Below are 17,695 nucleotides of genomic sequence, written 5' to 3'. Positions count from 1 at the left end.
GCTGTGTGTGAGCAGAAGACTCACGTGCCGTACCGTGACAGTAAGATGACGCGGATCCTGCAGGACTCTCTGGGTGGAAACTGCAGAACCACCATGTTCATCTGCTGCTCACCTTCAGCCTTCAACGACGCCGAAACCAAATCCACACTGATGTTTGGACAACGGTAACACAACAAACACTGAACCAAACACACACACACACACACACACACACACACACATCACAAACACTCTCTGTCTCTTTCAGAGCAAAGACCATCAAGAACACAGCGTCTGTGAACCTGGAGCTGACAGCAGAGCAGTGGAAGAGGAAATATGAGAAAGAGAAGGAGAAGAACAAGAACCTGAAAGAGAACATCCAGAGACTGGAGGCGGAGCTCAACCGCTGGCGTAATGGTAAGGAAATATGCTTTATTTCTGTCTTTGTAACACCAAAAGAAGTTCAGTTAAGTGAGTATGTGGCTGTGCTGCAGGTGAATCGATCACGCCGCTGGAACTCATGGCTGTGATTCCTGTCGAATCTGATGTCAGTGAAGACGCAGCTTTAGACAATCAGAGCAGTGGCGCATGTGAACCAATCCCAGAGGAAGACAAGCTCAAATATGAGGAAGAGATACGCAAACTCTACAAACAGCTCGATGACAAGGTACAAACACACACACACGCAGATGCACACATGCAGAACGATGGGAGTAAACACTGCCTGTGATCCATGCATGGAAAAATTGACTTTGTGATTGATTCTTTTCTCTCTGACAGGACGATGAGATTAATTTACAGTGTCAGCTGGTGGAAAAACTGAAGGAGCAAATGCTGGATCAAGAAGAGGTAAAAGACTTGCTGAAATCAAAATAGAATACTACCACAGCTTTATATGGCAAAAACAGTACAAGTAGCATGAGTTTTCTCAAAGTATGCAGTATGCTAGTATTCTGGTGTATACTACCCATACACTAGAATACTAGCATACTGCATGCTTTGAGAATGTATATAGAATGTACTGCTCATTTTTTTAGTATTTCATACGTACAGAAAATTTACATTTTGTGCACAGTATGCATACTGCAAAAATAGTACAAGTAGTATGGTAGCATGCTATTCTGGATTCAGCCACTGTATGCCCTGGAATACTAGCATACTGCATATTGCACACTTTGCAGAATGTACTATACAGTACTTTTTTAGTTTTCCATTCATACAGAAAATTCACATGTTGTGCACAGTATGCACACTGCAAAAATAGTATGAGTAGTATGCTAGTGTAATGTTCCAGATTCAGGCACTGTATATACTAAAATACTATCATACTTTTTTAGTACTGCATACTTTTTATTCCATGTATAAGGAAAATGTACATGTGCACAGTATGCATACTGCAAAAATAGTATGAGTAGTATGCTAGAATAATATTATGGATTCAGGCACTGTATACACTGAAATATTAGCATACTGCACAAAATGTACTGCATACTTTTTTTTTTAGTATTTCATGTATATGGAAAATCCGTATATTGTAAGCTGTATGCATACTGCAAAAGTTGTATGGGTAATATGCTAGTGTAATATTATGGATTCAGGCACTGTATACACTAAAATATTAGCATACTGCAAATTGTGCAGAACGTATACCATACTTTATAAAAAATATTCCATGCATGGAGAAATTTCACATTTTGTGCACAGTATGCTTACTGCAAACATAGTACAAGCAGTATGCTATTGAGGATTCATCCACTGTTATTAGAATAGCAGCATACTGCATATTGCATACTTTTTTAGTACTCCATGCATGCATAAAATTTACATATTGTGCACAGAATGCATACTGCAAAAAAGTAGTATGCTAGTGTAATGTTTCAGATTCAGCCACTGCATTCACTGGAATACTAGCATACTGCACAAAATGTACTACATACTTTTTTAGTATTACATTTATATAGAAAACTCATATATTGTGCACTGTATGCATACTGCAAAAATAGTGTGACTAGTATGTTAGTGTAATATTATGGATCCAGGCAATGTATACACTGAAATACTAGCATACTGCAAAATGCATGCAGAAAATTCACAAATTGTGCACAGTATGCATACTGCAAAAATAGTGTGACTAGTATGTTAGTGTAATGTTCCAGGTTCCGCCACTGTATACACTGGAATACCAGCATACTGCACATAGCATACTGCACAAAATGTACTGCATACTTTTTTTTAGTATTCCATGTACATGGAAATTTACATATTGTGCGCTGTATGCATACTGCAAAAATAGTATGAGTAGTATGCTAGTGTAATATGGATTCAGGCACTGTTATTAGAATAGCAGCATACTGTATATTGCACACTTTTTTAGTACTTCATACATACAGAAAATTCACATACTGTGCACAATATGCATACTGCAAAAATTGCATAAGTAGTATACTAGTGTAGTATTCCAGATTTAGCTACTGGCATAATAGCATGCTACATATTGCATATTGTGCAGAAGGTACTGCATATAGAAAACTCACATACTGTGCATACAGTATGCATGCTGCAAAAATAGTATGAGAAGTATGCTAAAACATGAATAAAATACAATTAAGATAAAACAGCAAAGTGGAACACGTCTGGGAATCAGCATACTAAGTGTGTGTGTGTGTGTGTTTAGCTACTAGCGTCGTCGCGTGGAGACAGTGAGCGCGTGCAGTGCGAGTTGAGTCGTCTACAGGCGGACAGCGACAGCGCGAAGGCCGAAGTAAAGGAGGTTCTGCAGGCGCTGGAGGAACTCGCTCTGAACTACGATCAGAAGAGTCAGGAGGCCGAAGACACGAGAATCCACAACAGACGCCTCATCGAGGAGCTGTCGCACAAAACCGTATGCAAACTAGCCCTTCTTTAGCAAAAATATCTTAATAATGCACATGCTGTTTGGCTGGAGGAGCCACATGTGCTGCTTTGATCTCACAAGCTTTTCCTTCATAATGACCTACATATTCCACAGAGCTTTCATGCATATTAACGAGAGCTGAATATTCTCGTCTTTTATTCATTCATTCCTGTTTCTCATTCATTTAGTATTTCTTTTTTTAAAGAAATTAATAAAATTAATTAAAATTACTACTTTTATTCATCAAAGATGCATTAAATTGTCAAAACTTACAGTAAAGACATTTATAATATTACAAAAGAGCAGCAAATCAACATATTAGAATGATTTCACTGAAGACTGGAGTAATGATGCTGAAAATTCAGCTGCGCATCACAGGAATAAATTACAGTTTAATACAGAAAACAGTTATTTTAGTTTTAGTTTTTAGAAAACAGTAACTTTAAGTTGGCTTAAGAAGGTTTTCAGTCTGAAATAGTTTGAAGTTTAAAGTAGTTTTAAAGCTTAAATCTTGAATGTTTTGAGGGCAAAACAGTCTGTCAGACAGATAGATAGATAGATAGATAGCATGTTTTTAGCATGTTACTAGCATGATTGACATGTTACTAGCATGTTGCTAATGTGTCTAACATGATTAGCATGTTACAAGCATGTTGCTAGCATGTTTCCAGCATGATTAGTGTGTTGTTAGCATGTTTCTAATGTGTTTCTAGCATATTGTTAGCATGTTGTTAACATCAATAACATGTTGCTAATATATTTCTAGCATGATTAGCATGTTGTTAGTATGTTTGTAACATGTTTCTAACATGATTAGCAGGTTTCTAGCATGATTAGAATGTTGTTAGCATGTTGCTAACATGTTTCTAATATAATTGCCATGTTACTAGGTGTTGCTAGCATGATTAGCATGTTGCTAACATGTTTCCAGCATGATTAGTTTGTTGTTAGCATGTTTCTAATGTGTTTTTAACATGAATAGCATGTTACTAGCATGTTGCTAGCATGATTAGAATGTTGCTAACACGATGTTAACATTATTTGCATGTTGCTAACATGTTTCTAATATGATTACCATGTTACTAGTGTGTTTATAGCATTAGCATGTTGCTAGCATGTTTCCAGCATGATTAGTGTGTTGTTAGCATGTTTCAAATGTGTTTCTAACATGATTAGAATGTTGCTTGCATGATGTTAGCATTATTTGCATGTTGTTAACATGTTTCTAGCATTGTTCGCAAGTTACGAGTACGTTGATAGCATGTTTCTAATATGATTACCGTTACTTGCGTGTTGCTAGCATGATTAACATTTTGATAACATGTTTCCAGCATGATTAACATATTGTTAGCATATTTCTAATGTGCTTCTAACATGATTAGCATGTTACTAGCATGTTGCTAGCATGATTAGAATGTTGCTAGGATGATGTTAACATTATTTGCATGTTGCTAGCATGTTTCTAATATGATTACCATATTACTAGCGTTCTTCTAGCAATGTTAGCATGTTGCTAGCATGTTTCCAGCATGATTAGTGTGTTGTTAGCATGTTTCAAATGTGTTTCTAACATGATTAAAATGTTTCTAGCATGATGTTTACATTATTTGCATGTTGTTAGCATATTTCTAGCATTATCAGCAAGTTACGAGTATGTTGATAGCATGTTTCTAATATGATCACCATGTTACTAGCGTGTTGCTAGCATGATTAGCATGTTGCTAACATGTTTCCAGCATGATTAGCGTATTGTTTGCATATTTCTAATGTGCTTCTAACATGATTAGCATGTTACTAGCATGTTGCTAGCATGATTAGCATGTTGTCAGTGTGTCTGGTCAATTTAACCTGTTGCTAGCATGTTCCTAGCATGATTAGCAAGTTTCTAGCATGTTGCTAGCATGCTTAGCATGTTGTTAGCGTGTGTCTAGCCTATTTAGCCTGTTGCTAGCATGTTTCTAGCATGATTAGCAAGTTACTAGCATGTTGCTAGCATGATTAGCATGTTGTTAGCATGTGTCTAGCATGATGCTAGCATGTTCTAGTTGCTAGGCTTGGCTAGTGATAGATAGTTTGAATAGTTTTGGCTCATTTGAACATTGTCAATGTAAGTCTGTGGGATTTTTCCCAGTTTTAATCGTCATTTTTAGGAAAACCGTAAGTCCGATCAGTTAGAAAAGACACAGCACACTTGGTCAGATCAGTGTGAAGATCTGGGCTGAGTTTGGAGTTTGTAGAGTTTGTAGCTCTAGGAGGAGTTAGAGTTGAAAATTTTAGTCTCCAAAGAAAAATAAGCTTAAATAGCACGTCTTTCTCAAGCCAACTTAATAATATTTCACAATTTTTACTGTATTTACTGTATTTTTGATCAAATAAATGCAGCCTCGGTAAGCGGAGGAGACTTAAAATCTTACTTATTCACAGAAAAAGAGCTACAAAATGTGGTTTCTCCAGATCTAATACAAATGACAGAATTTATTGACTCATTTGAAATGAGTTTAATTCTTACTGCCTTGTTGCCGTTAGTGTTAGTAGTATTTACTGAGCAGCTGAAGTGAGATCTACAGCAGTGATGTTCGCAGTAACTGCCTTCCTTGAGCTGCTAATTAAAGCTTTAGTGATCCAGTAATTGAAGTCTATTTCCACACAGTGAATAATGTTCAGTCACGCTGTAATTCTCTCTTCTCACAGTCGGATCTGATGTGTTTGGAGGCGGAGTTTTCCCGGCTGCAGGAAGTGAGCGGCCAGCAGAGGAAGCGCATCACTGAGGTGTTGAACACCCTGATGAAGGATCTCAACGACTTCAGCTTCATACTGGGAAACGGAGACCTCAGACTGGTGAGCGAGTGTTTCTGGACATCTATAAAATGTGATCTATAAAACCCCTTTTGGATGAAGTACAGATGCAGAATAAGACGACTGTGGCGGTAAATGTGCTGTCGTGTGTCCGTCAGCCGTGTGACCTGTCGGGTGTGCCGGAGGAGGAACACGCCGTGGTGTGCGTGTATGTGAGCAAAGTCAAATCTGAGCTGAAGTCGGTGGTGAAACGATGCCGACAGCTGGAGGCTTTACAGGCCGACTGTCACCGGAAGATGGAGGAGACCGGCAGAGAGCTGTCGTCCTGTCAGCTGCTCATATCACAGGTCACACAGCAAACACACACACACACACCCAAAACAATACACAACACACACATACAGTCACAGATGCTAAAGTGTGTCTGTGTGTTTCCAGCATGAAGCAAAGATCCGCTCTCTGACCGAATACATGCAGAACGTGGAGCTCAAGAAACGACAGCTGGAGGAAAACTACGACTGTCTGAGTGAAGAACTCGCCAAACTACAGACCACAGGTACAAAACACACACACACACACACACACACACACTCACTCATTTAGATTGATTAAATATATCCCACAAAATATGCATTTTATTGTATTTTATTTTAGCAATAGCCAACAATACATTGTATGGGTCAAAATTATAGATTTTTTTAATGCCAAAAATCATTAGGATATTAAGTAAAGATCATGTTCCATTAAGATATTTTGTAAATTTCCTACCATAAACATATCAATTTAATTAGTTAATAAACATAATCAATTTTTGATTAGTAATATGCATTGCTAAGAACTTTATTTGGACAAATTTAAAAGCAATTTTCTCAATATTTAGATTTTTTCACACCCTCAAATTCCAGATTTTCAGCTTTCAGATGTATAAATCTCATTTTCAGAAAATTGACCCTTATGACTGGTTTTGTGGTCCAGGGTCACATTAACTTTATATCCACAGCTTATTAAATGGTACTGAGCATTTGAACTGAACCATTTTTATACCATCTAGAGGTTTAGAGGGCAATAAAATAAAATAAAATAAAATATCTTTTAATTAATTGATTTTATAAATATATATTTTATTTTTTAAATGAGTTGTTTTGTATCAAAATAAAATAAACAGAAAATGGTACATTTTAAGATTTTTTAGTTAATAATTTATTTTATAAATATATATTTTATTTTTGAAATTAGTTGTTTTGTATTAAAATTAAATAAAGTTTGCTGAAGTTTTAAGCTTCACATCATTCAGATAAATAAATAAATAAATAAATAAATAAATATATTTTTAATTAATAATTTATTTTATAAATGTATATTTCATTTTTTTTTAATTGTTGTTTTGTACCAAAATAAAATAAACAGAAAAGGTACTAAGTGTGCTGAAGTTTTCACATCATTTAGATACTGTTACAGTTTTTGTGAATATTTTGAATTAGAGGTGAATTAAATTAAATTACTATGGGATCTCCCATAAGCTTTTAGAATTTTTATATTTGCTTAATCACACTCTCTATTTTTCACCAACAATGAACAGTGGTGATTCATTGAATAAAATAAAATAAAATAAAATAAAATAAAATAAAATAAAATAAAATAAAATAAAATAAAATAAAATAAAATAAAATAAAAATACATTTTTTTAATTAATAGATTTTATAAATATATTTTTTATTTTTTAAATGAGTTGTTTTGTATCAAAATAAAATAAACAGAAATTGGTACTAAGTGTGCTGAAGTTTTTAAGCTTCACATCATTTAGATACTGTTATAGTTTTTGTGAATATTTTGAATTAGAGGTGAAATATTATTTTTAGTGAAAGTTTTACTATTTTGTTTGTGCTTTTCAAAATTTTTCATTAGTTTTTGTTGTTCTTAAATATGTCTATTTTTAGTTTAAGTTGTTATAGTGCATCAAGTTAAACTAAAAAAATAAATGAGGAATGTTGACTTGGAAACTCGCTAAAATAAAGTAACTTTATTTTATATTTTCATTTATTTCAATTGACTTTTTTTCCAAGTAGCAATTAAAAAAAGGGTTTTAGTCATAGCTTTAGTTTTAGTGAACTATAATAATAATAATAATAATAATAATAACTATAATAAGCTTGGCTTCATCAATCATGCAACTCTAAACACTTCATTATTACTCATCAAACGTGTTTTACTCTCTGTAGATCCTGAGAAGCATGTTTTAAAAATACAGTAATATGTTCCGATAAGAAGTTGAGATTGTCTGTGTTTGCAGAAAGCGCTCAGGATAATCCGCTGGACGCTGACGAGTCCACAAATGTCAAGGTACTTTTTGTTTTTCCAATAAAATATAAACCTCCACAATTGGATTTCTTTCTGTCGGGGCTGATTTGTTGACAGAAATGCTACAAAAACTCAAAAATTCAGCTTTTTTAATGACGCTACTTGTGTTTGCGTGTGTCTCAGTCTCACAGACCTGCGGAGCAGAAAGCAGACGCTCACCGTGAGCCGCAGCACAAACAGCTCGGACGTCTGCGCGACGACATCAACCACAAACAGAAGATCATCGACGAGCTCAAAGAGTCAGAAACACTCACAAACCCTCTCTGATTCACTCTATGTGTGTGTGTGTGTGTGTGTAACCGGTGTGTTTGTGTGCAGTGATAACCAGAGGCTGAATCTGCAGCTGGAGCAGATGAGCGTGGAGTTCAGCGTCCTGAAGAACCGAGAGCAGGACAAAAGTCGTCAGCTGGAGGAGCTCAGGTGAGAACAGACTCACATCACCTCAACAGATCTGAAAAAACCAGTAGATAACAGCTGATGCTGTTTCTGCAGATATCTGCATGAACGACAGGAGCAGACCAGACAGGACATGAAGGGTCTGGAGGAGACGGTCGTGAGTATCTAAAGCACTTCACACTCAAATGATCCGAATGTGATAGAATGAGATTTCAGACACTTCAGAGTCGTTGTTTGTCTCTGAAAGGCTCGTGAACTCCAGACGCTCCACAACCTGAGGAAGCTGTTTGTTCAAGACCTCACGGCTCGAGTCAAACGGGTGCGTCCGGCCGAACTGCAAACACTGAGTTCAACACTGTGTTTGTATATTTATAGAGCATGATGGACTGGAAAAACATACGGGAACTGACCTGGTGTAAAATGCCATGAAAAACTAAATTATGACTGATTTTGCTTCACAGAAAACACTAACACTTTACAATCTTTTAATGCATTCAATTATGTGAATAATAAAGCATATTTCTAATACAAAAAATATGTAAAATGTAATTATAATATTATTAAAATGATAATTCGTAAAAAAAAAAAAAAAAAAAAAAAAATATATATATATATATATATATATATATATATACTATAAATATAATTATATAATGTTATAATTTTATTAATAATTTAGTACATTTATAAAAATATTATCAAATAAGTAATACATCAATTATATTTAGTAACGATTTTATAAATAATGTAAGTGTAATACTATAAAATATATTAATTGTATATATATATTTAGTAAATTACTAAAAATATAATTTGTATTTACAAAAAACTAAATTGAAAAACTCAATTATGACTGATTTTGCTGCACAGAAAACACTTTACAATCTTTTAATGCATTAAATTACATAATTAACATTTATTAATAAAGCATATTTAAACACAAAATATATTTATCCAATGTGCAGTACAACATGGAAAATCTACAATTATTAAAATATGATTAAATATTGTATTATTAATAATAATAAATTATAATTATAATACAAATATACTATAAATGTAATTATAATATTATTAAAATGATAATTTGTAAAGAATTTATTAAATTAGCAAATATATTGTTACGCAGGATTAATAATACATGAAATATATTTAACAACTTAAAATATTGATAGTATATATTATGTTGTACTATAAATATAATTATTATATAATATTATCATTTTATTAAGAATTTATTACATTTATAAAAATATTATCAAATATAAGTTATACAGTAATTATATTTAATAACATACTTTAATAAATATAACAAAAAAATACTACAAAAATGGAATAATTGCATATATATTTACTAAATTACTACAAATATTACTTTTTATTTACGAAATATGCATATTACATTACAATATTATTTATTATAATACTTTTGTAATGCTTTTTGTCTGCATTTACACTTTTCTAAAAACTAAAGAAAATATAATAAATGTGATCGTATTAAAATATAAATAAATATGAAAAAATAAAATATGATTTCCTGTAACGATGCAATTGTTTAGGCATTTGTTTATTTTTTTGTTAGTAAACATTAGTTAATAAAAATACAATTGTTTATTGTTAGTTCATGGTAGCTCAGGTCCATTAAATATTTGTGATTTATGATTTTAATAATGCCTTAGTAAATCCTGAAATTAACAGGAACCAAGATTAATAAATGCTTAAGATTTTTTTTTAATTGTTTGTTCTTAACTAATGTAAGCTTACTGTGAAACCTTATTGTTAAGTGTTATCAAAAACACCAAAGAGAAGAAAAACTAATCAGAAGAGCATTTCTCTTTCCTTACCTCTTCTCCTCCTCCTCCTCATCTTCCTCGTCTTCATCCGCGTCTCAGAGCTCAGAGCTGGAGCCGGACGACAGCGGAGGATGTTCGACACAGAAACAGAAGATCTCCTTTCTCGAGAACAACCTGGAACAGCTTACAAAGGTTCACAAACAGGTCAGGAAATCATTCTGACGAGGAGTAAATCAGATCCTGCACACACAATTGTTTTATAATAGCCTCATTTATATATCTAAAGAATGTAAGAGAGATTCAAAGACATATATGACATATTCACGGTCCTTATTACCCGGATTGAGCTGGAAGGCGGGATTTTATGCTGATTGTCGTCGTCTGTCTGTGTGTCTCAGCTGGTTCGTGATAATGCAGATCTGCGCTGTGAGCTTCCCAAACTGGAGAAGCGTCTTCGTTCTACGGCGGAGCGCGTTCGTGCGCTGGAGGACGCGCTGAGAGAGGCCAAAGAAGGAGCCATGAAGGACCGCCGGCGCTACCAGCAGGAAGTCGAGCGAATCAAAGACGTCATGAGGGCCAGAAACGCTTTCAGACGGCCTCACGCTGCGCTCATCGGTCAGTCCAGCTCCCATGATGCTCCACTCAGCTGTTTTTCAACTGATGGCCTGCCATTAGTCTCTACTGGATGATTAAACGCATGAATCTCAAGCATCATCTCTAGTACTCAACGTGAATCAAGTGGCTTTCATTTGTTTTCAAAGTATTTCATTCACTGGGTTATCTGAAAATAGCTATTATGACATTACAATATACAAACCATTTTTGTTCAATTTCAGCATGCCGTGAAATATTACTATGATATATTAATGATTAATTTATAAAACTAGAAATATTAAGATTTAAAAAATAAAAAAAATGCATATTGAAAAAAATTACAAAAAATATATATATTAATGATTATTAAATATGTTTGTATTGTTTATTATAATACATTATATATACTGAATAACAGATGAATATATATTATAAATATATTCGTATTAAAAGTATAATTTAATAATGTATTAAATTATTAACATTTAATAAGATGACAAATCAAATATTAAAAATATTACTAATGTTTATAATACTTTACGGAAATATTATATTGCATTATACATAATTAGAATTTTATAATTTAGTAATTGTAGACATTATTTTTTCTACAATTATTATTAAATATGATAAGTAATACATTAAATATATTTAATAGATATTTATAATATTATAAACATAATATTACTAAATGTTGTTATTTTATTTTTTTTTTTTTCTAAAATTATTAAACTAACAAGAAATGCATAAATAATAAATAAACAAATAAATGTAATGTAAATCGAACCATACTATTAAATGTTAGAATTGCATAAATAACTAAAAGCATTACTGAATATGTTAAGTAACACATTAATTATATTTAATAATATAATATTATAAATAAATGCTATATCATAAAGATAATATTGTTAAATAAGATGATAAATAATATATTAAAAAGATTACCAATGTTTATAATATTTTAAGAAAATATTATATTGCATTATACATATTTATAATTTTATAATTTAGTAATTTTATACATTATTTTTTAATATAATTATTTTTAAATATGTTAAATAATACATTAAATACATTTAATAAGATATTTATAATATGATAAACAATATTGCTACATTTTATAAATCATTTATACATTTTTCTAAAATTATTAAACTAATAAGAAATGCATTAAATATATTTCACAACATATTTATAATATGACCAATAAATAAATGTAAATCTAATCATACTATTAAATGTTAAAATTCCATAAATAACTAAAAGCATTATTGAATATGTTAAGTAACACATTAAATATATTTACTAACATATAATATTATAAATAAATGTTATATTATAAATATAATATTATTAAATATTATAATTCTATTTTTTGTCCTCAGCCAAACCGATTCGCCCAGGACATTACCCCGCCTCCTTATCCGCCAATCACATGTTCACGCGCAGCAGGGATCAGCCAATCACGTTCAGCAATGCGATGTTCAACAGCGCCACTGAAAAACCCAAAACCACAAAAACTGAGTCCAGCTTCACCAACAAGTGAGTATCAATGTTTCTGGCTCATGTTTGATTCAATTCTATGTATTTGTACTACAGATGTGTGTGTTTGCCATGTTCACAGGACGCTGCCAGACGACGAGAGACACACGAACGCCTCACACAAACTCAACATCACCAACGGTAAATACACTTCTCTTTTATCACCCGAGTAAAACGTCATCGCTCAGCAGTTGCTCTCTCCAGTGAATGGGTCTGATCTTTGAGAAATGGCCGCATGGGACCTGATTGGGACATCCACTGACACCATAACGATGCTCATTACCTCTAAAAAGATAAATGTAAAATGTGACAGTGCAATAAATGTAAATGAACTCAAGTAACCTCACATTACAGCGTCATTAATGCATGCATATACTTATTCTAATACATATGCATTCTTATTTTACCAGGAAACGCCACAGATGTGAATGAAAACAGGTGAGCATGAGTGTGTGCGTCACTGTAAAGCACGTACTGTAATAAGTTGATAATGTAATGATGTTTTCTGCTGTAGTGTGTGTCACTCAGCGTCCGTCAGCGATGAAGCATCAGATGATTTCCAGCACAAACACAACCTGCAAGAGCAACGCGCCGCCAGCTAAACACGCATAGGTAAACAACAATAACAATATTTGATATATACCATAGTATTTACATTTTAAAAATGCTAATTGAAATATTTTCAAATGCAAACATATGCTTTGCTTTTTTTAGTATTTGTGTCCTGTTTTATTACATTTTGGCACAACTATGTCATGATAAATAACGTTACTATACCATGAAATAAGACATAATATTTTAAATATTAAGTTTTTTTAAAAATAAAAATTAAATAAACTTTAAAAATTGCATTAATTATTATTATTATTAAATATGATTGTATTATTAATTATAATACATTATATATGTTACATAATTTATTAAATTACTTAAAGCATTACAAAATATTCTAAGTAATACATAAAATATATATAACATAATATTATGAAAAATTTACAATTATGAACATAACTATAATATTATTATATTTTATAATTTTAAAAATAATTTATTAAATATTAAGTATGGGTTAGGGTACATTCAACAGATTATATTTTTATAAATATAAAATATATTTTATTATATTATAAATAAATGTTACATTATAATTCTAATTATAGATATTTATACTGTTTTCCAGTAGAAATACCTGTAATTGTAAGCAAAAGTCAGATCTGAGATATATTTTTGTATAAATATCTCACAATTTTATAATTAGAATTAAACATACCATTTCAAGATATGAAAGCAGAACTGTGAGGAAAAAAAGTCAAATACTTTTTCTTATTTTGTGACTTCTCAAGTCTTGTTTTCTAAAAAATGACATTATTTATGTAGATTAACTGTGTAATATTGAATGAAGAATTGTGTTGATTTTTCTAATCCTGCTGACAGATATTTATTCTTGTTTTAAGCATAAATTCACTTAATTTATCATTTTTCTGAAAAACAAGACTTAAGACTTTGCTTCTACTGTAATGTAAGTTGATTTATGAATAAGTAGGTCTTTTCTACTTGAAAACAAGACAAGAAACTTGTTGAATATTCACCCTGCCGTCTGTTTTCTTGTCTTTCTGTTTCTCTGCAGGCGATCTGTTCTTCTGAATCCTCCTCTGTATATTTGCATGTTGCCTGCAGATCCAGTGATGAATATGAACCCGTCCGCTCACTCCAACCCGTCATGTAACCTCAGATCGTTGGGTTTTCAGACTCTGAATGAGCAGCGATGATGAAACTGCGAACGACGCCACGAGCAGAAGAGTTTATACGCGAGGGCGAGCAGTCGTTAACGAGCGGCTCGTTCTCAGAAAACAACACAGTTTCTGTCAGAACATTTCAATAACGTTTTCATTTTGCATTTTCTTTGCAAGGCTTTTTGCTGAACTTTCAGACTTTTAGATTAGAGGGCAACAAATGTGGGTTTTCACTGACTCTTAAACTATTATTCACAAGTCTTACCAATATCACATAATCACTCTTTTTAATTGTACGTACTTAATTTAATAAATTAATTTAATTTAATTTAAAATAAATGATTACCATGCATTGATAAATGTGGCCAAATTAAATTATTAAGTTCAGTTACTTTAATTTACAATTAAATTAAATCAATAATTGAATTTAATAATTTAATTTAACTTGAAAAATCCTATAAAATGCATTGATAAATGCTGCCAAATTAAATGAAGTTAAATTACTTTTATTTAGAATTAAATTAAATCAGTAATTGAATTTAATAATTTAATTTAATTTGAATAATACTATACAATGCATTGATAAATGTGGCCAAATAAAATGAATTTAATAATTTAATTTAATTTAATTTAATTTAATATATTTAATTTAATTTACAATTTAATTTTAAATAAATTATTAAATTAATTTAAATTTAATTTAATAATTCAGTTTAATTTTAATAATCCTATACCATGCATTGATAAATGTGGCCAAATTAAATTATTAATTTCAATTACTTTAATTTACAATTAAATTAAATCAATAATTGAATTTAATAATTTAATTTAACTTGAAAAATCCTAAACAATGCACTGATAAATGTTGCCAAATTAAATGAAGTTAAATTACTTTTATTTAGAATTAAATTAAATCAGTAATTGAATTTAATCATTTAATTTAATTAGAATTATCCTATACAATGCATTGATAAATGTGCCCAAATTAAAAATGAAATTACTTCAATTTAATTTAATTTAATTTAATATATTTAATTTAAAATATATTTTTTAATTAATTTAAATTTAATTTAATAATTCAGTGTACTTTGAATAATCCTATGCATTGATAAATGTGGCCAAATTAAATTATTAAGTTCAACTACTTTAATTTACAATTAAATTAAATCAATAATTAAATGTAATAACTTATTAATAATTTAAAAAATGCTGCCAAATTAAATTAAGTTAAATGACTTTAATTTAGAATTAAATTACATCAGTAATTGAATTTAATAATTAAATTTAATTTGAATAATCCTACACAATGCATTGATAAATGTGGCCAAATTAAATGAAGTTAAATTACTTTAATTTAGAATTAAATTAAATCATTAATTGAATTTAATAATTAAATTGAATTAGAATAATCCTACACAATGCATTGATAAATGTGGCTAAATTAAATTATTAAGTTCAATTACTTTCATTTACAATTAAATTAAATCAGTAATTGAATTTAAAAATTGAAATAAATATATGTACGATAAATGGCAGTGTTTCCTGAGAACGACCCAGAAAGAGGTCCGTATGATGGTGTTAGTCATTGTCAATATTAATGTGATGTTATGATGAAATTCTGTAGCTATTTTTATGTAGCTGTAACTATTTTTATACTCATATTTAAATGACAGACTAGCTTTTGTTGGCCGGTGTGTTTGGTATGCGCTGATTTGTACGCATTATTTATGTTATTAGTATCGTTGTATAAAGAAAACAATTATTATTTTACCAAATAACAACAAACTCTAGAGACGTTTGACATTAAGATGACAAAAGATGAATTATATTAACATTTCTAATCAAACCTAAGTAGATTGGATTGTTCCTACAGTCAGGATTTCATACAGTTTACAGTTTATAAACTCAGATGACGTGTGATCAGACACTCACATCGGTCATTGTGACCTCTGATCACATGACCTAGGGTCTGGCTGCTTTGAGATTGACCTTTGACCTGTCTGCATATCTTGATCTGCCAGTCAGGATGAGACGGAGTCAGTCTATGAGAAAGAAAGAAAGAAAATAGGTAACAATTTAAAGTTTCTGTGAAAGTGATTTTAGCCATTCTGCACCTTAAATAAATAAATAAAAACATTTTAGCCTATATATACATTTTATTATATTTTAATAACTAGGTAAAAAGTATATATAGGCTTTAAGTAAAGTGTTGCAGTTTTTGCTTTACTTTTCACATCCGATAAAGTAGATGACTCTGTGAAGACTACACGCAGCGCTTTAATGGATTCTCACGTGGCCGTTTTCTGCATCTCGTACCATCGGCCTTCAGCTTCTGCTGGGAAATACAGTTATGTAAGATCTCATGCTGTTATTCGCCTAGTTTTAAAAGAGATTCTGCGTCTCGAGCCACATCTAAATGTGAATAATGCTGGTGAGGATCTGTATGTCAGTGCACATGATGACGGACTCAAGGATGTGTGTTGTAGTTTGTTTTTTGTGGTTGGTTTTTGTAGTGCATGATGGACAAACAGGCCTGTCACAGAACTTGCCATTAAAACGTTTCAATAAAGAGAATCCAGTCCATGCACACCTGTGTGTTTTTTAAATATAGGTGAATAAAAGGAGACATAATAAAAAAATGTGTTATATATAAATGAACACAAGTAGATAATATATTAAATTATTAACCAAAATATCAACTAAAAAATAATAATAATTTAATAATGCATTTTTATAAAACATTGATTAATCGGTCCATGGAAATGATCTGATATTCTAATGAAAGCAAATATTAAAATGATCTTAAAATATCAATTCTTATTATAATCAACTGTTCTTATTATTTGTCGCAGAACTTGCCATTAAAAACATTTCGATATAGGTGAATAAAAGTACACATAATACTAAATTAAATTACATCTACATTTTAATTGAATTAATAGGTCCATAATAATAATTTAAATATAATGCATTTATAATTTTTTAAATATTTGATATATTTAGATGAATACAAGTAGATGTAAGAAGATATTAAATTATGAAATAAAAATATTAAATTAAAAAAAGTTTAATATAATGCATTGATTAATAGGGCCATAATAATAATCTTAATATAATGCATTTATATATATTATTTTAAATGTGATATATATAGATGAATACAAAGAGATATATTAATGTATTCAATTATTAAATAAAAAATTTAATAATGCATTTGTATAATGCATTGATTAATATGTCCTTGCAAATTAGCTGATATTCCAATAAAAAAAAAAAAAAAATTTAAATCATCTTAAAATATAAACTCTAAATCAATCGGTTCTTATTATCTGTTGCAGAAATTGGCATAAAATATTTAAATTAAATTATATTAAAATATCACAATTAATAATTTAATTTAACAATACAATGGTACAATGCACTGATGAAAATCAGCATGCATGCAAATCAGCTGACTAATGAAAAAACATTTTATATATTATTTATATTTATACATATATAATTGTTTTAGTTATTTAAAGAACTGATATTTTATGATGATTTTAATTAGAATATCAGCTATTTGCCATTAAAAAAAAAAAAAAAAAGAGAAACCAAGTTATAGAATA

At 30.6% G+C, this 17,695-nt stretch overlaps 1 protein-coding gene across 1 annotated transcript in view; it reads left to right on the top strand.

Moving 5' to 3' along the window:
• The window catches only part of kif5ab (kinesin family member 5A, b), a 35,874-nt gene extending 19,200 nt beyond the window's left edge, over positions 1 to 16,674 (top strand). The window contains exons 10-29 of the mRNA XM_051112703.1: positions 16 to 164; positions 248 to 396; positions 474 to 646; positions 760 to 828; positions 2,654 to 2,860; positions 5,564 to 5,710; positions 5,827 to 6,015; positions 6,107 to 6,224; positions 7,959 to 8,008; positions 8,150 to 8,265; positions 8,345 to 8,446; positions 8,519 to 8,579; positions 8,670 to 8,741; positions 10,315 to 10,419; positions 10,614 to 10,830; positions 12,198 to 12,354; positions 12,437 to 12,495; positions 12,765 to 12,792; positions 12,869 to 12,966; positions 13,982 to 16,674. Of these exons, the coding sequence (XP_050968660.1) occupies positions 16 to 164; positions 248 to 396; positions 474 to 646; positions 760 to 828; positions 2,654 to 2,860; positions 5,564 to 5,710; positions 5,827 to 6,015; positions 6,107 to 6,224; positions 7,959 to 8,008; positions 8,150 to 8,265; positions 8,345 to 8,446; positions 8,519 to 8,579; positions 8,670 to 8,741; positions 10,315 to 10,419; positions 10,614 to 10,830; positions 12,198 to 12,354; positions 12,437 to 12,495; positions 12,765 to 12,792; positions 12,869 to 12,956 (2,256 nt within the window). The 3' untranslated portion in view covers positions 12,957 to 12,966; positions 13,982 to 16,674. The remainder of the gene's footprint in view (positions 1 to 15; positions 165 to 247; positions 397 to 473; positions 647 to 759; positions 829 to 2,653; positions 2,861 to 5,563; positions 5,711 to 5,826; positions 6,016 to 6,106; positions 6,225 to 7,958; positions 8,009 to 8,149; positions 8,266 to 8,344; positions 8,447 to 8,518; positions 8,580 to 8,669; positions 8,742 to 10,314; positions 10,420 to 10,613; positions 10,831 to 12,197; positions 12,355 to 12,436; positions 12,496 to 12,764; positions 12,793 to 12,868; positions 12,967 to 13,981) is intronic.
• Positions 16,675 to 17,695: the final 1,021 nt, after the last annotated feature.

The sequence above is a fragment of the Labeo rohita genome, chromosome 6 (assembly GCF_022985175.1).
Source record: "Labeo rohita strain BAU-BD-2019 chromosome 6, IGBB_LRoh.1.0, whole genome shotgun sequence".
Taxonomy (NCBI): domain Eukaryota; kingdom Metazoa; phylum Chordata; class Actinopteri; order Cypriniformes; family Cyprinidae; genus Labeo; species Labeo rohita.
This window is presented reverse-complemented; position numbering and strand designations above follow the sequence as displayed.